Below are 23956 nucleotides of genomic sequence, written 5' to 3' on the forward strand. Positions count from 1 at the left end.
ATTTCAAATCTGGCCTCCAAAGCCAGTCGCCGACTGGGCATCCTCCGTCGTGTGAAGTCCTTCCTTGGTACACCTGAGCTCCTCACCACTTACAAGGCTTTCATCCGCAGCTCAATGGAATACTGCTCTCCCCTCTGGTCTGGTGCTCCTGCCTCACACCTAGCTCGTCTTCACGCTGTTGAAACCAAAGCGTTCAGAATCATTGGAATCTCCCGCGATGAAGCTAACTCCAAGGGCCTTTCACTCACTCACCGCAGGCAGGTTGGTGGCCTTTCCGTCTTCTACCGACTCCTCTCTGGCCTTGCCCCCCCAGCTCTCTCTGGGCTCTGTCCCCCAAATATTCCTACAGGTCGCACAACATCTGCCTGCAATCCTCTTATGGTTAAACTGCCAAAATCCAGACTTTCTGCTCACCTTCACTCCTTCATTCCTCTTTTCTCCCGCCTCTGGAACAAACTCCCTCACTGTCTTAAATCCCACTCCACCCTCCAGATCTTTAAAACAGCTGTTCACCACCATCTCTTATCTTCCCCCATCCAAAACCTTGATCTTTTCTACCCCCGCTAATTTCACCCAAAATCCTACACTTTTTTTTTTTTTTTTTTGAAATACCAACTTCTGTCCTGGAAGTCTTTGGTCCCCTTGTGTTTTATACCTCTCCCTCCCCCCCCTTCCCACGCCTCCTCCTCCCAAGCCCTCTCCCTCCCACACTTCTCCCTGCTCTCAAATGTTGTGTTTGTGTGCTTCCCCTTCTCTCCCCATCTTGTCTTCCGCTCCCTCTTTTTATATATTTTGTTTGTCTGGTTGATTTGTTTGTGAAATAAATGTTAGCTCTTTCACGAGCCTCGATTCAGTATACAAAAAAAAAAACCAAGAGTGGAACAAAATGAACCTTTTTCATCGTCAATGAAATAATTTAAATTGATTGATTAACTTAAACTTTTCCCATCACTCGGGACGGGTACTTTTGCTAGCATACAGTGTGCTGGTGCTGCTGAAGCAATTTATTGGAAAGGTTGGTTTGCCCTTTCCTCCCCAGCAGTCGTCAAGGCAGGAATTAGTAATTTGTTCAGGGTGCCGGCGATAGTTCACTAACTCTTGGCGAAGGACACCGTGGGATCTTTTACATCCACCAACTAATGCTGGCAGACGAGACGCCTAGCTTAACGTCCGTCCGAGGGACCAGACACACATTTATGAATCACCCACTGATGAAACCCTAACCCTAACAACCCTAACAACCCTAACCCTAACAACCCTAACAACCCTAACCCTAACCTTAACAACTCTAACCCTAACCCTAACCCTAACAACCCTAATAACCCTTACCCTAACCCTAACCCTAATCCTAACCAGTGGCGTGAACATTGCTCTATGTCTGGAAGGTTGGCGATTCGAATTCCGGCCGAGTCATACGAAAGCCTTTAAAATGGTAGAAACTCTCTTTGGCAGCAAAATAAAAATAATAAAAAGATCACCTGTAGAAGCAGCAAAACATCAACCTATCCGATCTTGTGACAGGCTGATAGGATAGCCTAGAGGTACGCACACTTGCCTCGAAGCTGTATATTTGCTGTACCTCTAAGCTGTACCTATCCAAGATCGGATAGGTTGATGTTTTGCTGCTTCTACAGGTGATATTTTTATTATTTTTATTTTGCTGCCAAAGAGAGTTTCTACCATTTTAAAGGCTTTCGTATGACTCGGCCGGAATTCGAATCGCCAACCTTCCAGACATAGAGCAATGTTTACACCATCGAGTCTCGTAAACATATCCTGTAAAGGGTTTTCCTCAATGCTACATCGGTTCAACAACCATTTGGTAAACATTAGATCAGATGTCACAATATAGAGGTGGTGTATTTATCGATTTTGCGATGTCAATTATGCTCCATCACTTGTGTTGAATCATTGATTAATTTATGCGGTTGCCAAGTCTCTCGCTGTACTCCTGAAGTGCACTGGGGTCTTTCCTTTCAACGAGAGTAAAAGTAAGGAGTGAAAACTTGTCTACAACCCGGGCGTGTTTTGCAGAATAGCATGTAGCCATCAATATTTAAAATGCCATCATTTACCCTCAGCACTATGTGTGGAAATGCCAGGAGCGATGTGAGGAATGGAGAGAGGCTGTCTGCCTCGCTGCCGAATGCCGTGACATTTTCTATGCTCCAGATCATTCTCTTTGAGGTTTTTCCAAGAGTCCATCACGCAGGCCCCCACCGGAAGACGTTGCTGGAAGTTTCCGGCTACGGATCATACATCGGCCTCAAACCTGACACCGGTCAGCCACGATGGGTCCTGCAGGTGGACCGAATGGGGAAAGTCAGCCGATTATGACCGGAAATTGAGAAACATGTTGCTCATGTGTTACCGAATTTTTAGAATGTTTCTCACCTTCTCGTGGTGTCCTCGTCGTCGTGCCAATCGTAATTTCGATAGGCATACACAGAATTGGTATTTTCCAAGATGGCGTCTGGTAAGCAGTCCTGTTGATGCACAAGCATTGGGCTTGTTTGATGGTGATGAAATCCTTTAATATTGTTGCTGCAATGGAGTAAATGAAAAGGGCAAAAGGACAACTCGAAACAAGACGGATGTATATATGATCATCTCCCTTTGGGGTGAAAAAGTTATATATTGGCCTACTGGGTTATTGATTAAAGTCGGGTATCATTTGATCCCTGAATCCCTGGATGAAGATGGAGGGTAATGTACCCCCACTGCTTTCATTAATTTACACCAAGTTTTGTTTCCATAAAGAGAGCTATTTCCTTTTTCTCTGCCTCTCCCCCGGGTGTTCTGCCATTGTACCATTTTCCGGAAGCAAGTCTCAGCATGTAGTGGTGATGAGCGTGGGGAGGAGACCGACGAAATGACAATTAAAAACGCGTTCAATAAAGTAAGAAAAATGATCCTTCCCGTGTTGAAGGGTGAAGGGGGCATGGGGGTGACTTGTGATGGAGGGTTCTGCAAGTGTGCAAGAAAGGCTTTCTGATGAACCCCATGTAGCATTGCTCATGCTGGCTTTGTTACGCACATGGTCGGGGTACAAGGGCAGGACCATTCTCAATTTTTTCCAAATGCAATGGTTTGGTCGATAACAGTGGTCGATAAATAGATTGTTTAGAAATTGAGAGAGCTTAGGCAATGATTATTATGTGGCCATTATTTCCTGCGACGACGTGTTGCAAACTTGGAACGAAACATAGTACTTATTTGTTTCCATCGGAAGGACCTCAAGCCGGTGGACCCCTCTGCCAGCACTGTTCATTTGGTGGACGCTAAAGATACTCCGGTGTCATCAGAGGTATCACCGGTGCCACAAATTCCAAATTCCTGCCAGTTTCATTCGAACGTCAGGCTTGGCCAACCGGTTGGTGAAAGACTTGAGCCAAAACCATTCCTCGCCGACTATACAAGGTCAGCAATGATGGGTCTGTTGAAGAAATAGTATAGATTAGTGATCCAGTTAATACGCAACGGTTTGAAAAAGGAAGGGAAATTTATTTATATAATAAAGCAGGTGCATCTGTCTGTCTGTCCATCCCCAAACGACTTGCCCAGTTTTGGGGTTAGCCCCACCAAACTTTCTGTGGACCCTTTTGGGGTGCCAGCAGGTGTCCTTAGGTAGGTGGGAGGTTTCATAAATTTCTCAATACAATTTTGATTTTTTTGAGTTTCCACCCATACGAAACTGCTATCTCTCCACATGTAAACTCATTCATGGGTTCGGCATTCACAGTTTCGCCATTCACCGCATGTGGAAACATTCCCTGGTTCGGTGAACCATCATCAGTGTTATAAGCTTCATCATCATCATTAAAGGTACATTGATTTTACACAGTACTACTTCAGTACTACTCTTAGTTTTGGTGTCAGCCCCCACCAAATTTTCAGTGCAGTTTTTAGGGTCCCCGTTTAGGATATAAGAAAAAGACACCCGAGACCTTCGGGATCCGTGTCAATCCTTTATTTTCCACAAGGGCAACTCCACTCCCGCTCTTCACTTCCGGTTGCAACCGGATCAGGAAACTCGAGATGCAACATATTTGCATACTTAAGGCAAAATGATGTCGCTACACCTGCACCTGTCCCATAGTGGGTGAGAGTTTTCATACAATTTCTCAAAATATTTTTTTTGAGATTTCGGTGACCACCTGTGGGTAGCCTAGGTACCTCGCTACTTTTAATAGATAAATACCTTGCAGTCGCAAAGCGAAAAGCAGGTTTCGGCATTCGGTTGCGCACATGCGTACGTGTCTGCATTTTAAAAATTAATTTTCTCAGCAACCGTTGGTCCGATTGACACTAAATTTTACCATAGGAGCGACCCTGCCTTTCATAATTATGACATCATAGGTCACGTGGTTCGGACACCATTTTGGAAAAATGTCGCACCTCTATCTAAAACAGCTCCATGGAAAAAATTGAAACATGGCTCATTGTCAAGTACTCCCCATGGGGATAAGATATGTTAATGATGATGTCATTATTGTCAAGATGCCTTGGTTATGACATCATAATTCAACAAGTACAATGCTTGATCCCATTAGTAAGACATATTTTCTCTGCAACTGTTGGTCTGATGGACACAAAATTTTCACCACAGGAGCACCTCCTCCTGTAGAATATTTCAATGATAATTATGACGTCATAGGTCATGTGGTACAGGCGCCATCTTGGGAAGAAAAAAAACATTGCACCTTTATATCTCCGAAACCGCTCCATGGACAAAATTGAAACGTGGCTCATTGTAAATAACTTTGCATGTGGAATAAGTGCTGTTAACAATGGCGTCATTGGTGCCTTAATTATGACATCATAATTCGATAGGGACAACGCTTAGTCTGTTCAGTTTGAAATTTATTGAGCATGACCTACATAACAATTTTATGAGAGAATATAAATTGATGATGTCATCACTCACGTGGTTTGGCCGCCATATTGGATCAAAGAAAAAAAACCCACTCAAAAATAGAAGAGTTGGCTCGCACCAAGTTGATAGCGCAGGGTAAGTATTCTATGAATACCATGTAGTTTATTATATATATATATATATATATATATATATATATATATATATATATATATATATATATATATATATATATATACGTATATATATATATATATATCTATATATACGTATATATATATATATATATATATATATATATATATATATATATATATATATATATATATATATATATATATATCTCTATATAAAGGAGGAGTGTCTGTGTGTGTGAGTGTGTGTGTGTGTATATGTGTGTCTGTCTGGATGTCCGCTTATAACTCAAGAACTACACATCGGAGAAAAGTTTTAGACACAGATTCGGAATCAGCATAAAATCCTGGTGGTTATAGGCTACGTTTTATTTTAATATCAATGGTTTAAAAAAGCCGCGCCACCTGCAATTCCATGGTGGTTTGTGGCGGCGCTAGACGTTCGGGGTGTATTGCAATGGTTTGTCGGGTTTGGCTGTGGGTCCAGAATAGCTCCCATTTCCTCATGTTCTTCCACTTTTATTTTGATTCTTCTGTTACAACGCCTTCCTTATGTACCTTATATCCCCCCGACGAGGCCTCTACATAATTTCATGCGGCAGAATTTCGTGCATTTTGAGTGAAAGAAGTGAGACGAAGTTGTAGGAGGAAGAAGAGGCGTGGCCACTGTGGAGGGCCTCGATCGTGAGTGGAAATGGCGGGAATTGCGTTTGTATCGCAAAGTAAAGGATCTGCATTCATTTCTGAACTTGCATTGGTGGATTGTTATACATCTGCATTATTTTTCATAAAAAAACTTTATGTTGAACTTGAAGGCTCCAAGCACGGACTATATATATAGCCCTCATTGAGGTAAAAATAAAAGTAAAAATCCTGCTATCGCTTGCCAAGCTAGCCGTTCCCCCCCCCTCCCCCCTCCCCTCTCCTCCTCAACCCTCCCCTCTCCTCCTCCCCCTCCCTCCTCTTCTCCCCTCTCCTCCTCCCCCTCCCTCCTCTTCTCCCCTCCCCCCTCTTCTCCCCTCTCCCCCTCTTCTCCCCTTCCCACCCTCTCCTCTCCTCCCCACCCTCTCCTCCCCTCCCCCCTCGTTCCCCTCCCCTTCCCCCCCGTTCCCCTCCCCTCCCCCCCGTTCCCCTCCCCTGTTCCCCTCCCCCACCCCCGTTCCCCTCCCCTCCCCCCCGTTCCCCTCCCCTCCCCCCCGTTCCCCTCCCCTCCCCCCCGTTCCCCTCCCATCCCCCCCCGTTCCCCTCCCCTCCCCCCCGTTCCCCTCCCCCCCGTTCCCTTCCCCCCCCGTTCCCCTCCCCCCCCCGTTCCCCTCCCCTTCCTCTTCCCCCCCTTCCCCCACCCGGCAATGCCGGGTACTTCCCATGGCCAGCTGTACGTGGGCTGCTCGAGGGTTGGAAAACCAAGCAATCTTTATGTCTTGGCACCAAGTAAGAAAATCAGAAATGTTGTATACCAAGAGGTTTTGAGAAATTGAAAATTGACAAAACGCCATGTAGGAAATGTACTGTGATATTGCTCTAAAATATACATGTTCTTTTCATCATATATTTGTATTATTCTTATTCAACCCGGGCGAAGCCCCCCCTCCCCCTTCCCCTCCACTCCCCCCTCCCCCTCCACTCCCCCTCCACTCCCCCCTCCCCTCACCCCTCCCCTCACCTCCCCCCTCCCCCTTCCTCTCCCCCCTCCCCTCCCCCCTCCCCCACCCCTCCCCTCCCCCCTCCCCCTCACCTCCCCCCTCCCCCTCACCTCCCCCCTCCCCCATCCCCGTCCACTCCCCCTCCCCCTCCCCCCTCACGTCCCCCCTCCCCTCTCCTCCTCTCCCTCCCTCCTCTTCACCCCTCTCCTCCTCCCCCTCCCTCCTCTTCTCTTCTCCCCTCCCCCCCTCTTCTCCCCTCCCCCCTCTTCTCCCCTCCCCACCCTCTCCTCCCCTCCCCCCCCGTTCCCCTCCCCTCCCCTTCCTCCTCTCCTCCCTTGCCCCGCCCGGCAATGCCGGGTACTTCCCATGGCCAGCTGTACGTGGGCTGCTCGAGGGTTGGAAAACCAAGCAATCTTTATGTCTTGGCACCAAGTAAGAAAACCAGAAATGTTGTACACCAAGAGGTTTTGAGAAATTGAAAATTGACAAAACGTCATGAAGGAAATGTACTGTGATATTGCTCTAAAACATACATGTTCTTTTCATCATATATTTGTCTTATTCTTATTCAACCCGGGTGAAGCCCCCCTCCCCCTCCCACTCCCCTTCCCCCTCACCCCTCCCCCTCCCTCCCCCCTCACCCCCTCCTCCTCCCTCCCCCCTCCCTCCCCTCCCCCTCCCCCCTTCCCCTCCACTCCCCCCTCCCCTCCCCCTCCCCCTCAACTCCCCCCTCCCCCCTCCCCCTCCCCTCATCCCCTCCCCCTCCCCCCTCCCTCCCCCCTCCCCCTCCCTCCCTCCTCCCTCCCCCCTCCCTCCCCCTCCCTCCCCCGCCTCCCCTCCCCCTCCTCTCCTCCCCCTCCCCCTCCCTCCCCCTCCCCTCCTCCCTCCCCCTCCCCCCTTCCCCTACCTCCTCTTCTCCCCTCCCCCCCTCTTCTCCCCTCCCCCCCTCTTCTCCCCTCCCCCCCTCTTCTCCCCTCCCCCCCCATTCCCCTCCCCTCCTGTTCCCCTCCCCTCCCGTTCCCCTCCCCTCCCCTTCCTCCTCCCCTGTGATATTGTGATATTGCTCTAAAATATACATGTTCTTTTCATCATATATTTGTATTATTCTTATTCAACCCGGGCGAAGCCGGGTACCTCAGCTAGTATATATATATATATATATATATATATATATATATATATATATATATATATATATATATATATATATATATATATATATATATATATTGTTGCGGATATGGGATTTGGCCTCCATCCATATCCGCTTGTAAATATTCCCCTATTTCCCCAATACTTCCCAACTATCCCCAATCCCCCATTCCCTAGTCCCATTGTCTGTAAACAACACTCTGTAGCCCCGACCTTCCCCTATTTCCCCCATTAAATGTCGCATCCAGGTTCACCGCATCTCACATAGACAACTATAGGACATCTTGCTAGTTATTCTTAGTCTATGTCAGTTAAGGACTCGTTTCCATTAATTCTGACTCTTCGTTGCACCAGAATGTGATTGTATGGCACCGTTAGAAAGTTTAGGACCTCCCAATACCTCCCCGCAGCTCTTCCTCATGGTACAACAACAACTACAACAACAGCGGCGGCGGCGCGGGGAGTATGCATCCTCACTCCGGCTTGGTTAGCCGCCATTGAACATGTGCTCCGACGGGGTTACCACGCAGGGGCTCGCTGTCAGCTCCTCGTCAAGGGCGGAGCCCGGTAACCCCCCGCACCCAATGGAAGCGGCGGACCGATTCCATCTGGGGCGGAGACAACGAGCCGAGGGCGTGTCACTCCCCGCTGAACATGCGCAGGAAGAGGGAGGTGACGTCAGATGCGCCCACACCACGGAGAGAGAAGACGCCACCTCCAAGCGCTGAATACCTCCCCGCATCTCTGGACTGGACCGAGCTGTATCCTGTCCCTGAGCCAAGGTGCACCTTGAGCTATCGACTGCCTGCCCTTCCTTGCCATCAATCCCTGTGTAAGTCAGTCTTGTCCCGTTTGTCTGTGGTCTGTCGGGGATAAGATAAGACTGTGTCTAAGTGCCCATCTTTTCTGTGCTTTACCTCTTACCGTGTAATCTACCCGTTTCTGCATCACCAATATTATATCCTCCTCCGGAGGTCTTGAGAACTGTACCCCTTGTGTCGTTGCATTTATCCCAGCCGTTGTGTCCTTTCCTTCATTGATTTAGCATAGCGCGACTTGGTCAACGTCGAGTGGAATCGGGCGGGATAGGGTTCTAATCGGGGAGTAACTGTGCGGACGCGGTAATACCAAACCGCTCAGTAAACTAACATCTAAAACCGCGTCTGTAACAATATATATATATATATATATATATATATATATATATATATATATATATATATATATATATATATATTGTAACGAATTTGAGAAGTGTAACGGTTTTGAGAAGTGTAACAATTTTGAGAAAGTGTAACGAATGTGAAAAGTATGGTTTTGTTGTGTGTAACACCCTCGTAATGTAAATAATGGTCGCAGCCCGTCCTCCTAGTTAATTCCATGAAACATACACACAGGCCACGATATATCTTTTTAAATAGTTTATTTCCTTATTCTATGTAGGCTAAATATGTGTTTCCCACTAGATTGACTCTGCATTGTATCAAACGAAATATGCGTAGACCCCTTTCAATTTCCCCAATCATCTCCGCTCTCCAAAGTTCCTTTCAAAAGCGGTGCGAGTGGTGTTCAATCCCGCAAGCCGCCATTGCCCATGTGCTAATCTCGGAGAAGAGGGGGGTAGGAGCCACCAACTCACAGGCGTGGCACGTCGTCATGATCAAAGGGGGAATCGGACAGCCCTAACTGCCAACCAGCACCGCGGTGAGCGACCCGGTAGGCGTGCCCTCGCAGCCGGCGGCTTGATTCCGCCCCGAGTAATAAAAGCGACTGGAAGGGACTGCTTCGGGAGATGAGAGAAGAGATGAGAGGAGAGATGAGCTGTGAGATGAGCTGTGAGCTGTGAGATGAGAGCTGAGAGACGCTCCAAACCAAAAAGGAGAGGTACTTGGAGATGAAACGAGCTTTGGAGAGACGCGCTGAGAGGAGGGAGACGGCTCCACCAGAAGGAGAGGAGCAGGTGTGACCGAGCCAGCCCGTGACGTCCACAGCATCAGCAGCGTCGACGCGACCGAGGGTTTTCCCGCCAAAAACGCGAAGAATTGGGAGCTGCTACCTCCAGCCCTGCCGGTCGCAGGGACCTGACCCTGCCTCCCTCTCCAGCAACCCACCTCCGCCATTCCTGCCTGCAATTTCCCCCGTGTAAGTGTGAACGTCGTCTGTCCTAATCGTTGTCCTGGGGTTAAGTAAATTGACTAGTATAAGCTAACGATTCACTGTGTGACTGCTTCTTCCATCCATTGCTTGTAAATAACTTTGATCGCTCCTTCTTTTTGCTTGTGTGTATAATAAATCCTGTTATTCCTCCGTACTCTGTCTTCTTCTCTCTTCCTCTTTACATTCGGTCGCTTTAGAGGTTTCCCGATTGAATACCTGTGGCGCGATTGGTCAACGTTGGGGGAGTCGGGCTAATCGGGGATCCTGTAACGGTCGCGGTTGACCATCCGCTTGGCCCAAAGTAACATCTTGTCCGCGACCCGTAACAATTGGTGTCTAGGAGTGGGATACGAGGCCCGAACCAAATTTTTAAAACGTGTAAAAATAAAATTTGGTCAAAATTACGAGCTGCCGAAATTGTGTTGTTTTATAAAACCCGAATTTTGAGATCGCGCCATGGACAATCAAGGCGATCGGATGTCGGTGGGGGAGATAGACGGGTTAGGGGTAACCCAGGACCTCGGGGAAATGTATGTGGAGGAAAGGGAGGAGGAGAGCAATGGCAATGTGGTTGAGGGAGTATCAGGCGCACAAAATGGCGGCCTCGCGCACGAGGTTACGGGCGCGCAAAATGGCGCCTCACACATGGCCATGCCCCCGCAACCGTAGCAGCGCCGCTGGTGGATTTGAACCTTTTTTTTATACAAATGAAGGCCCTTATGGCCCAGAATAGTGAACGGTTAGAACAAAGGATGGGGGCCAATAGCCAACGGTTAGAACAAAGGATGGGGTCCAATAGCGAGAAATTGAGGGAGGACATGGGGTCCAATAGCGAGAAATTGAGGGAGGACATGGGGTCCAATAGCGAGAAATTGAGGGAGGACATGGGGTCCAATAGCAAGAAATTGAGGGAGGACATGGGGTTCAATAGCGAGAAATTGAGGGAGGACATGGGGGCCCAGATCGGAGGGTTAGGGAGTAGAATAGAGGGATTAGAATTTTTTTTTGAGGGATTAGACAATAATTTTAAGGGATTAGAAAAAAAAATTTGAGGGGTTAGACAATGGGATAAAAGAGGTGAAAAATGGGTTAATGGGGTTAGAAAATAGGATGGAAGACAAATTGCGGGAAATAGGGGAACAATCTGCCCGGGAAATCAAACGAATGGGGAACCAGATAGAGGAGGTGCAAATCGGGTTAGAAAGTAAACTGGATGCTCAGAGGGATGAATTGGGACAGATGAGGGTGGCATCTACAAAAGAGAAGGAGGAGATGAAAGAGGAGATACGACGAGGTGTAAGTGAGGAGGTCTCGGGGGTACGTGAGGAGGTAAAGCGAGGCGAAAAGCGTATAGAGAAAGAGGTGATAAATAATACGGCGAGGTTACAAGGGGGAATAGAAGATCTGACGGAGTAGGTGGAACAGCTGACGGAGGGACAGACGGAGTTAGTGGAGCAGGTTCAAAGGAACACTGCGGTACTAGGAGGGTTAAAGGCGACACAAAAAGAAATTATAAATGACTTGATAGCGACACAGAGGCAATGTCAGATGGTACGTGAGGGACTGACAATGAGGTTGGACGAGGTGACAGAGGTAATGGAGACAAAGGACCGGCAGGTGAGGATGCACATAGAGACGGTCACGGTAGCCTTAGAGGACGAACTTGAGGAGACGCAACCGGGAAATAAAAGAGGTGAAGCAAAAATTAGAAGAAGTGGAAGACGAGGTGAGTGAAATTAAGAAGGGACGGACAGAAACTAAGAGGGAGATAAAGGAGGAAGTAATGGAATATGTACAAGGTCGGTGCTCAACTCATGATGTGATTCTCACAAACAAATAAAGAGGTTGCACGTGGCAAAGGAGGTGCGGAGACGAGGTGCCAAGGTGAGTGGCGATATAATCGGAAATGTACATGATGTGAGGAAAGCTTCAGTCGGCTTGGGGGTTGATGTGGACCCAGGTGTTCGTGAGAGGCCGTTGGTGAAGTGTGCGACAGGTCTGGTGTGCGAAAAAAGAGGTGTGCGAGAATGTCCGACTCTGGGGTGTGTGAGGAAAAAGTGCGCGCCGACCAGTGAGTGTGCTGTCGAGAGTGAGTTGGTTGTAGCGCGTGTGCGAGGGAGCACATGGAAGCGCGTAGTGAGGAGTGTTACAGAGGATGTAACGGAAGCATGCACGCCTGTGATGAGTGTTACAAAGGATGTAACGGGAGAGTGTGCGCAAGAGGATGCGCGAGAAAGGTGTGTAATGGACGGGTGCATGGGGAAAGAGCATGCTGTCAAGAGTAAGGGGGAATGCACGCCTGTGGTGAGTGTTACAGAGGATGTAACGAGAAAGTGTACGCCTGTGGTGAGTGTTACAGAGGATGTAACGGGAGAGTGTGCGCAAGAGTGTGCGTGAGAAAGGTGTGTAACGGACGGGTGCATGAGGAAAGAGTGTGCTGTCGAGAGTAAGGGTGAGTGCGTTGTCAAGAGTGGAGGTGAGAGTAGTGAGAGTGACACGGAGCGTGAGTTGGTTGTGACAGGTGAGCGAGGATGTACACCTGGAATGGAAGGATGCACACCTGGAATGGTAGAGCGTGTATGGGAATGCACGCTGGAATTGGTCGTGAGGCACGTGGTTGGGTGTGCGAGTGAGAGCACACCTGTGATAGTCACAGAGGAGGTGACCGAGGAAGGGGCGCGAAGAGGTGTGTTGGTGAGGTGTGCGAGCGACGAATGCGTGCAAAGGTGTTCGGCGGTCAGGTGTGTGACCAAGTCTGTGAGTGGAATGAGTGTACCTGGGTGTGTAAGAGAAGGTGCAATGACGAGCAGGGAAACGGCTGGATGTATGAGCAAGAAAGGGGTAGTGTATGCGTGTAAGCAAGCAGGTGAGGCATCGACGGTAACCGGGTTAGCGGTTAGAGCGACTTATAGCCGAATCGGGCCCTCGGTGCGTGCCGGGCTTCGCGTGCCGCGAGAACCAGCGGGGATCCGAGCCACGGCGGGTTCAAAAGGACCGCCGTACGCGATCCACGCTGGGCCGTGCTGGGAACGGCCACGTCCGTGCTCCACCAGGCGGAGCGGGCAGTCCGATTTATAAGGGTCGTCATGGCGACCACTTCTTGTTGAGACGTGCCGGCAGGTCGAGATCAGGACATTGGATGGCTCCACGCCGAGGTGGTGCGTGGGATCTCGGCCCGGGTAAGCCCCCGTCCCTGCCCCGAATGCGGGACGTATCCAGCCGCTGGCACAAAACAACCCGCATTCATTGCTCGGCTGTACGAAGCCGAGCTTTAGAAGGGAATTGGCGCACCGAGAGGATCTAATAAGTAGACGGGTGATGAGGATAGTGTTTTGGACCCAAAATTAGAAAAAGGCAAAATTTGATGATTGGTACAGTGATTGGCAGATGATTGGCAAATTTTTGATTTGTTGGATTTGGTGTGCAAAATTGATAGTGGGAACGTCCCCCATGTGGAGGGATGGCAACTCTGTCATCCCTCACAGCGGGGGGCAAAGGAGCACTAGGTTTAAGGGGTTGATGGCAGTGAAAACTAGCCCGGGTGGGTTAGGATATTGTGTGTAGGGACCTAGAAAATGACATTAGGTAACGTTAAGGTTAGTTAGTGACAAGGATACCTGTAGTGGGGACGCAGGTAGATTAGTGTGGATGATAATGACGTGGTAACGAATTTGAGAAGTGTAACGGTTTTGAGAAGTGTAACAATTTTGAGAAAGTGTAACGAATGTGAAAAGTATGGTTTTGTTGTGTGTAACACCCTCGTAATGTAAATAATGGTCGCAGCCCGTCCTCCTAGTTAATTCCATGAAACTTACACACAGGCCACGATATATCTTTTTAAATAGTTTATTTCCTTATTCTATGTAGGCTAAATATGTGTTTCCCACTAGATTGACTCTGCATTGTATCAAACGAAATAAGCGTAGACCCCTTTCAATTTCCCCAATCATCTCCGCTCTCCAAAGTTCCTTTCAAAAGCGGTGCGAGTGGTGTTCAATCCCGCAAGCCGCCATTGCCCATGTGCTAATCTCGGAGAAGAGGGGGGTAGGAGCCGCCAACTCACAGGCGTGGCACGTCGTCATGATCAAAGGGGGAATCGGACAGCCCTAACTGCCAACCAGCACCGCGGTGAGCGACCCGGTAGGCGTGCCCTCGCAGCCGGCGGCTTGATTCCGCCCCGAGTAATAAAAGCGACTGGAAGGGACTGCTTCGGGAGATGAGAGAAGAGATGAGAGGAGAGATGAGCTGTGAGATGAGCTGTGAGCTGTGAGATGAGAGCTGAGAGATGCTCCAAACCAAAAAGGAGAGGTACTTGGAGATGAAACGAGCTTTGGAGAGACGCGCTGAGAGGAGGGAGACGGCTCCACCAGAAGGAGAGGAGCAGGTGTGACCGAGCCAGCGCGTGACGTCCACAGCATCAGCAGCGTCGACGCGACCGAGGGTTTTCCCGCCAAAAACGCGAAGAATTGGGAGCTGCTACCTCCAGCCCTGCCGGTCGCAGGGACCTGACCCTGCCTCCCTCTCCAGCAACCCACCTCCGCCATTCCTGCCTGCAATTTCTCCCGTGTAAGTGTGAACGTCGTCTGTCCTAATCGTTGTCCTGGGGTTAAGTAAATTGACTAGTATAAGCTAACGATTCACTGTGTGACTGCTTCTTCCATCCATTGCTTGTAAATAACTTTGATCGCTCCTTCTTTTTGCTTGTGTGTATAATAAATCCTGTTATTCCTCCGTACTCTGTCTTCTTCTCTCTTCCTCTTTACATTCGGTCGCTTTAGAGGTTTCCCGATTGAATACCTGTGGCGCGATTGGTCAACGTTGGGGGAGTCGGGCTAATCGGGGATCCTGTAACGGTCGCGGTTGACCATCCGCTCGGCCCAAAGTAACATCTTGTCCGCGACCCGTAACAATATATATATATATATATATATATACATATATATATATATATATATATATATATATATATATATATATATATATATATATATATTGTAACGATTTTGAGAAGTGTGTAACGAATTTGAGAAGTGTAACGGTTTTTTGAGAAGTGTAACAATTTTGGAGGAAGTGTAACGAATGTGAAAACGTTACAATGTGAACGTTACAAACGTACGGTACCACCCTGTTAATGTAAATAATGGTCGCAGTCAGCGTCCTAGTTAATTGCATGGAATATACACGCAGGTCACGATATATCTTTTAAATAGTGTATTTCCTTATTCCATGTAGGCTAAGTATGTGTTTTCCCACTAGATTGACTTTGCATTGTATCAAACAAAATAAGCGTAGGCCCTTCCAATTTCCCCAAAACCTCCCTTCCATTTGCCTTCCGCATTTTGGTCGGTTTTTCTCTTCAACCACCATTGGCCACGAGGTAAGGTTGGAGAAGAAAGGCGTGTCTCCACCTCGTCAGAAGAGGGAAAGAGTGAACCGGCCCTAACAGCCAATCAACACCGCGGTGAGTGACCCGGTAGGCGTGCCCTCGGAGTCGGCGGCTTGATTTCGCCCGAGGTGATAAAAGCGCCTGCAGGGGACTGCTTGGAGAGATGAGCTTGAGCTGGAGAGGAGCAACGAGGCTGCACCAAAGAGAGGCGGTGAGATGCGAAACGCTCCAAGCCAAAGAGGAGAGGTACTCGGCAAGGAGACCAGCTTTGGAGAGGAGCGCTGAAAGGAGGGAGACGGCCCCGCCCCAAGAAGAGGAGCAGGTGTGCCGAACCAGCGCGTGGCGTCTCCCGCAGTGGATACGCGACGGAGGGTTTCCCGCCAAAACCGCGAGGAATTGCGACCGGCGGCCTCCCGACCTTGCCTCCATCTCAAGCCTTACCTGCCTGAACCACCCCTGTGTAAGTGTGAACGTCCTGTCCTGCTCGTTGTCTTGGGGCTAAGTAAAAACGAATAGTGTAAGTTAAGGATTCGCTGTGTCACTGTTTCTTCCATCCTTTGCTTGTGTGTGTATAATAAATCTGTTCTTCCTCCGTATTCTTCTTCTTCTTTTTCATTCTCTTGCGATCGCTTTAGAGATTTCCCGATTGAATATCCGTGGGGCGATCTGGTCAACGTCGGGTGAAATCGGGTTTTAATCGGGGAGTAACTGTTCGGACGCGGTTAAATACACCACCGCTCGGTCAATATAACATCTAAAAGCCGCGTCTGTAACAATATATATATATATTGTTACTGATCGTGGTTTAGATGTTATGATGGGCCGAGCGGATGGTCCAACCGCGACCGTTACAGGATCCCCGACTCACCCGATTCACCCAGAACTTTGGCCGTATCGCACCGCAGCTGCCCAATCTGGGAAAAGACTAAAACGACGAAATGCAAAGAGGAAAAGGAATAAAATGAGAAGACGGACAGAAGAGTAATTGGATTTATTGTACACACACAAGCAAAAAGGAGCAATCAAGTTTATTTACAACACATAAGACGCAGGTGACACAGTGCAAATACTAGCTTATACAGACTTAATTAACCCAGGGACAGAACAAACAAAACAAACTCACGTACACAAGAAGGGTGGAAAGGCAGGAGGTGGATGGCTGGAGGGAGAGGAAGGTCCAAGGGGGTCCTGCAGCACGATCGGCGCGTTTAGCCGCCGCCGTTCCTTCACGGCCTTGCTCAAAACCGCCGTCCAGGCCCCAAGGGGCTGTTGTGGCTGCTGTGGACGTCGCGTGCTTTCCCAGGACTTGTCTGACTGGTGTGGTCCAACCCTCAACTCTTTCTTGGTCCACTCACTCCTCACCACCGACTCCTCACCGCAACCAACGCAACCACTGACCACCACCGACTCCTCACCGCAACCAACGCAACCAACTGACCACCGACTCCACTGACTGACTCTGACTCTGGTTGACTCCCTGACTCCCTCTCACTCCTTCAACGCTTCTTGCGCGCGCGCCTTTATAGCGCATCCAGCGATCAAGCCGCCGGCCTTCAGGACACGCCCATCGGTGTGCTCACCTCGGCCCTGATTGGTCGGCACGGCCCTCTAGCTCCGCCCTTGATGACGATGGGCGGGCACGCCTTTCTTCCCCGACCCGAGCCTCGTGGCCAATGGTGGTTTTGGAGGGGAGGTAATTGGCAATCGAGGCTCGGCAATGACGAAAGGGGATGTGAAGGAAATGGGGATTTTGGGGATGGGAATGAAAGGGGATCTATTCTCTTTCACTGGTGCAATGGAGTACTTCAATTAATGGGAGACACAGCCTTACTCTAAAACACAGAATAAGATATAACTATCAAACAGGGGTATTCTATTATTTGGCTGACGTGTATGCTTGTGGACTAATTATGGGATGCCCTTTCACCTTTACACAGCTCCGGAGGCAGGGGGGTGCAGAATAAACAATAATAATAATTTACACAATCAAAAAAATATACAGTTCTCATATCCGCAACAATATATATATATATATATATATATATATATATATATATATATATATATATATATATATATATATATATTGTCATGGTTTTTAGAACCTTCACTAGTAAATTTTAGTAAATGTTTCCCTTATAAATGTTCCCCTGTAAATATCCCCATCAATTGGCTTGTTAAAGATCGCACCCTAGTTAGTCCATGTACAACACGTAGCGAACCATAGGACCTCTCCGTAGTTATTTCATTATTATGTGTCTCAGTTAAGGATCTGTTCCCAATAGTTGAATCTGCGTTGCATTAATCAAATAAGATAGGCCCCTTTCAATTTCCCCAATCGTCTCGCCCGCGCTTCAAAGTAGCAGTCGGGCGGCGTTCGCTGCTTCTTGCCTTGATTCGGTTGTTGGCCCCAAACCGCCATTGCGCGGAAGGGGGCAGGACCACAAGAACAAGGTGTGGCACGTCGACGCACCATCAGAGGTGGAGCCAGCGAGCCCTTACCAGCCAACCAGGGCTGACGAAATACCATCACGGGCGTGGCTCTATGAAGCGCGCATTTGATCTGGAAGCGCGTAATATAAGCACCAGCGCGAGCCTTTTGAGAGAGTCGACTTGGGTTGGAGATGGCGCTTGGTGGGGTCTGGCTGAGAGAGACGAAGCTGCGCAGAGCTCTCTGACGAGCTGCTTCGAAAAGCCCCTCCCGTGTGAACGAATATATGCAGCTGCCGCCGGGTTTTCGCCTCGAGCTCGGAGCGTGGACTGGAGCCAAGCTCGACGCTGCGCACCGGCCCGGACCTTCCTACCCTGTCACCTGCATGGACCCTTCTCCTTCTTCCAGTCATTCCTGCCTGCCATTCCTTGTCATGTGAGTCTGTTTGTTTGTCCTGGGGAATAATATAAGACTGTTTAAGGCTGCCCTGTGTATCTTCTTCTTCTTCGTTCTGTATATTACTTTCGTTTCTTCTTTGGTTTTGGTTTTGTAAATAATTAATAAATGTCTGTTATTTCTTACCCTTTTGGTTTCATTCTCCCCCGATCGCTTTTGTCCTTTCTTTCGATTGAGTACCTGTGGCACGATTTGGCCAACGCGCAGAATCGGGTTAGTCAATTGCTAACGGCTCGAATCGCGGATTGCTAAACTGCTCGGCAAATACCATCTTGTCCGTGGTTCGAGCGGTACTTGTCTCCCGGCTTTGCAGAGGGATTGGTAATGGTATTCGGGAGAACACCTTGACCAATAACCCTGACCAATTTCACTCCGCAAAAGAGCGTTATAAGTACCAGGACTAGAGACGGCCAGCTTAACAGGCCAAGGGGATTAACCCCCCTTGCTAAGGGGAGTGCCGTCTCTGAGATCCGTAACAATATATATATATATATATATATATATATATATATATATATATATATATATATATATATATATATTTAATTTAACTAAGGAAGCACACTAACCCTATGACATGACGCTGACATCATGTGCATAAATTATACCAAGCATGCCTTGCTTCCTAGTCAAGTTAGAGGGTTTAACCTGTGTATATTAACAGCTTAGTTTGGTCACAAATAATCAATTTGCAGTATGTTGTCTTGATGAGGCTCAATAAGTCCTCGTCGGGATGGCATGGTGTTGAAGTCATGGGGACTCACTCCTATGGAGGAGGGGTCCAATTGTATGACCATGCATTGTGGCCCTTTTGAGTCAGGATGCATGTGTTTGAATGACCATGTGCTTCAGCCTTGGGGTTGAGGCGCATGTGTAATGTTATTGGGACAGCCTTGTTGACGTTGTGCCTTGGCCATGGGGTCAAGGTGCACGTCAAAGGCTGTTCAAATGTTTGACTTTTTACCTTTTTTCATCGTAAAAAAGGCAGGCCTTCGAGCGGGCCCTAAAAGCTCAATAAGCCCTCGTCGGGATGGCATGGTGTTGAAGTCATAGGGACTCACTCCTATGGAGGAGGGGTCCAATTGTATGACCATGCATTGTGGCCCTTTTGAGTCAGGATGCATGTGTTTGAATGACCATGTGCTTCAGCCTTGGGGTTGAGGTGCATGTGTAATGTTATTGGGACAGCCTTGTTGACGTTGTGCCTTGGCCATGGGGTCAAGGTGCACGTCCAAGGCTGTTCAAATGTTTGACTTTTTACCTTTTTTCATCGTAAAAAAGGCAGGCCTTCGAGCGGGCCCTAAAAGCTCAATAAGCCCTCGTCGGGATGGCATTGTGTTGAAGTCATGGGGACTCACTCCTATGGAGGAGGGGTCCAATTGTATGACCATGCATTGTGGCCCTTTTGAGTCAGGATGCATGTGTTTGAATGACCATGTGCTTCAGCCTTTGCGTTGAGGTGCATGTGTAATATTATTGGGACAGCCTTGATATACGGTGTGCCTTGGCCGTGGGGTCAAGGTGCACGTCCAAGGCTGTTCAAATGTTTGATTTTTTTACCTTTTTTTATTCTAAAAAAGGCAGGCCTCATAAGAGGAAAAATAAGCCGTCGTCGGGACGGCATTGTGTTGAAGTTGTGGGGACTCACTCCTATGGAGGAGGGGTCCAATTGTATGACCATGCTTTCTAGCCTTTCGGGTTCAGGATGCGTGTGTTTTGATTGACCATGTGCTTCAGCCTGTGGGCTGAGGTGTATGTGTATGCCAATGGGACAGTCTTGATAGACGGTGTGCCTTGGCCGTGGGGTCATGGTGCACGTTCAAGGCTGTTTAAATGTTTGATTTTTTAAAACCTTTTTATCATAAAAAGGCAGGCCTCACAACAAGGGCGAAAACTAGATCGACATCTCTGCCTTTGTTTATTTATGACCATGGAGCTTTAATCCCAGTCTATAAAGACTTGATTACCACGCGGTGCCTCCTAGTTTGGAGGTGATGTGTTGGTATAATTTATGTGCATGTCGTCAGCATCCTGTCATAGGGTTAGTATGCTTCCTTAGTTAAATTTTATGTTCCTGACTGCAAACCTCCTAATTGTCGAGGAGCAGGTCAGAGACAATGTGTCAGCGTGGCAGGCTACACTTGTTGCTAACAGGTTGTGCCACAATTGCTGGGGTGAGACTCAATCTGTGTCTTGCTTCCCAGTCAAGTTAGGGGGTTCAACCTGTGTGTGTGTATATATATATATCACTCGATGTCAGAGACTGGAAGACAGTTGTCAGAAACACCTACTTGAGGTTGTTTCTGCCAAAGGGGGTAATGCCACCTATTAGAGCCAAGGGTGTACTTACTTTTCCACATGCGAAATTTGCATTTATGTTTATTTAAATTATACAATGGACTACAAAATGTAAATGTTTCATGATATTTGTTATATTATATCACCTTTATCTATCAATATTGTTGAAATGAAGATCAAATAGCTGTATGTTGAAATATGTTGAAAAAGTCAAAACTTTACATGGGGTGTACTTACTTTTTCACGTGACTGGATATATTAGCTGCCTCCGCCTCACCACACGTTGTTATGGAGGAACGGGCTTATTTTAGCTGATGATAATGACTGTACCTGAGTTGCTGTGTTGTCATGATTTACACCAATCATAGTACAAACAATTGTTTTGCACAAATTTATTTGTTGTGTTTGTGATATTACATTTTTATAAGCAATTTCGGTTGAATTTTTTTTTTTTCAAAAAAATAACCCCTCAGCACATACATAGGGGAGGGGTAGGTGCAGACTAGAAGTGTGGGATGATTACACCTAACCACCACTTAATTCAAAACACCTTACCACCACGTAATTAAAACACCTCACCACCACATAATTCAAATCACCTCACCACCATGTAATTAAAAACACCTCACCACCACATAATTCAAACTACCTCACTGCCACGTAATTAATAACACCTCACCACCACGTAATTAAAAACACCTCACCACCACATAATTCAAACCACCTCACCACCACGTAATTAAAAACACCTCACCACCACGTAATTCAAAACACCTCACCACTACGTAATGAAAAGAACATCTCACTACCACATAATTCAAACCACCTCACCACCATGTAATTAAGAACACATCACCACCATGTAATTCAAAACACCTCACCACCATGTAATTAAAAACACCTCACCACCACATAATTCGAAACACCTCACCACCTCATAATTCAAAACACCTCACCACCACATAATTCAAAACACCTCACAACCACATAATTCAAAACACACCACCATGTAATTCAAAACACCTCACCACCACAGAATTCAAAATGCCTCACCACCACGAAATTAAGAACACCTCACCACCATGTAATTCAAAAAAACTCACCACCATGTAATTCAAAACACCTCACAACAACGTAATTACACACCTCACCACCACGTAATTCAAAACCCCTCACCACCACGTAATTCAAAATACCTCACCATCAGGTAATTTGAAACACCTCACCACCACGTAATTCAAAACACTTCACCACCACGTAATTCAAATATCCTCATCACCACGTAATTCAAAACACGTCACCACCATGTAATTGCAGGTAATCCAAAACACCTCACCACCATGTAATTCAAAACACCTCACCACCATGTAATTGCATGTAATTCAAAACACCTCACCACCATGTAATTCAAAACACCTCACCACCATGTAATTCAAAACACATCACCACCATGTAATTCAAAACACCCTCGGCACCATGTAATTCAAAACATCTCACCACCATGTAATTCAAAACACCTCAGCACCACGTAATTCAAAACACCTCGGCACCATGTAATTCAAAACACCTCACCACCACGTAATTCAAAACATCTCACAGCCACTTTATTAAAAACACCTCACCACCACGCAATTCAAAACACCTCACCACCACGTGATTCAAAACACCTCACCACCACGTAATTCAAAACACCTCACCACCACGTAATTCAAAACACCTCACCACCACGTAATTCAAAACACCTCACCACCACGTGATTCAAAACACCTGACCAACACGTTGTTAAAAACACTTCACATCCACGGAAACAAAAGTTTGAAGTAGTTCAGTGACAACACAGACACTGCGCAGATATGTAGATATATAGATAGATGACATGCTGTTTTGTCATGGTTTACACCAATCATAATACAAACAATTATTTTGCACAAATGTATTTGTAATATACGTGATATTACATTTTATAAACAATTTAAGTTGAAGATTTAAGTTAAAAAAAAAAGTTTTTCCAAAAAAATTTCAAAACAACAAATATTTTTTTCAAACATTTTCTAAAAAAATACCCTTAGGACATACACGTGTGAGAGATTGGTGCACACCAGAATTTTGGAACGATTTATATATGTATATCAATATCCAGTTTTTGATGTGGGCAGCCTATGTAGGAATATGGTAAAAAATATATCATAAAAACGATGTTTAATGCAAACCCTGAGTCACTTTTCAAGCAACCTATAATGTGTCTAAACATCAATATACGTTTATACTTCAATGACGTCATGTTGCTGAGTCGATTTTATGGCGAAAAAGAGTGTATATATCAACCTCATCATGCGTATAATGTATTTGATTTTGCGCGACAGAGCGCCATCTGTACAACGTGAAATCTCATCTGGGGAATCATTCGTGACTTGCGGACATGACAATGCCTCGCACCAGTGGTATGTGATAAACTGACATGGTATGTATTCGATTGCCATGAATAAATATACTAATAACGAACGCAAAACCACCTAGCAAGTTCGTAGAATACCTTACCCTGCGCAGTCTTGAGTTGTGATGCAAAATGTGATGCAAAATGTTGCAATATTTTGTCCAAGTACTGCAAAACGGAAGGATCTTGAAAGTGCCAAAAAGGTGATTGGTGTTCCAAGGTGTTCAAGTATATGTCAATTTAAATAAAGAAAATTATTTTAAAGGGAGGCAGGTAGAGGGTGCTTCTGGTTCTTCCGGTATTTTGTATTTCGTATTCTCCCTTTCTCTCCTTCCAGCTCGTCCTGAGCTCTCAGTTACTGGATCATTGGGCCAAGCTCCATTTCCTCGGGTGGCGCGAATGGGTGGTGACAATGGCTAATATGTCGGGGGAAGAGGATGACGATGCATCTTCATCAGTTAGCAGAGTCACCAGAAGGTCAGCCGTGAAGAGGGTTAGGTCCCGGCAGGATAGTAGTGACGAACATGACTTTCCCAGAGCAGGCAAGGCCTCAGTTAATCTTGATGATCAGAATGTCAAATTCCCAATCATAATATCAGCTCTGGATGGTTCAAATCCCATATGTTCTGACAGCCCAATCAAAATGGCTTCACTAATCAAGAAAGGATTTGGTGACGTTAGTAGTGCCAAAAAGCTTAGATCCGGGGACTTGATATTTCATTGTAAATCGGTATCCCAATGCGTAAAAGCTCTGAGAGCTTCTCTTTTTGGTGGCAGTCCACATCCTGCCTCGTTCCCAGGTCTAGGAGGGAGGGCTGAGGTGTTATTTATGGGATTGCTCCCTTTATTCTCAACACAATAATTTGCCATACATCTGGCTGACATAGTTGTTGTTATTGCTCGTCGGCTCACCACTGTTATGGATGGGGCAAAGGTTGAAACATCATCGGTGGTTTTGTCCTTTGCTATCCTCGAACTTCCCCCCAAAC

The 23956-nt window shown here is 47.1% G+C and overlaps 1 protein-coding gene across 1 annotated transcript in view; it reads right to left on the bottom strand.

Moving 5' to 3' along the window:
* Positions 1-23956, bottom strand: part of LOC137433442 (leucine-rich repeat and immunoglobulin-like domain-containing nogo receptor-interacting protein 1) — an 84181-nt gene that overhangs the window by 2236 nt on the left and 57989 nt on the right. Inside the window, exon 5 of the mRNA XM_078785204.1 lies at positions 2395-2486. Within this exon, the coding sequence (XP_078641330.1) occupies positions 2395-2486 (92 nt within the window). The remainder of the gene's footprint in view (positions 1-2394; positions 2487-23956) is intronic.

Source organism: Myxine glutinosa, chromosome 10 (assembly GCF_964187855.1).
Source record: "Myxine glutinosa chromosome 10, kmMyxGlut1.1, whole genome shotgun sequence".
Taxonomy (NCBI): domain Eukaryota; kingdom Metazoa; phylum Chordata; class Myxini; order Myxiniformes; family Myxinidae; genus Myxine; species Myxine glutinosa.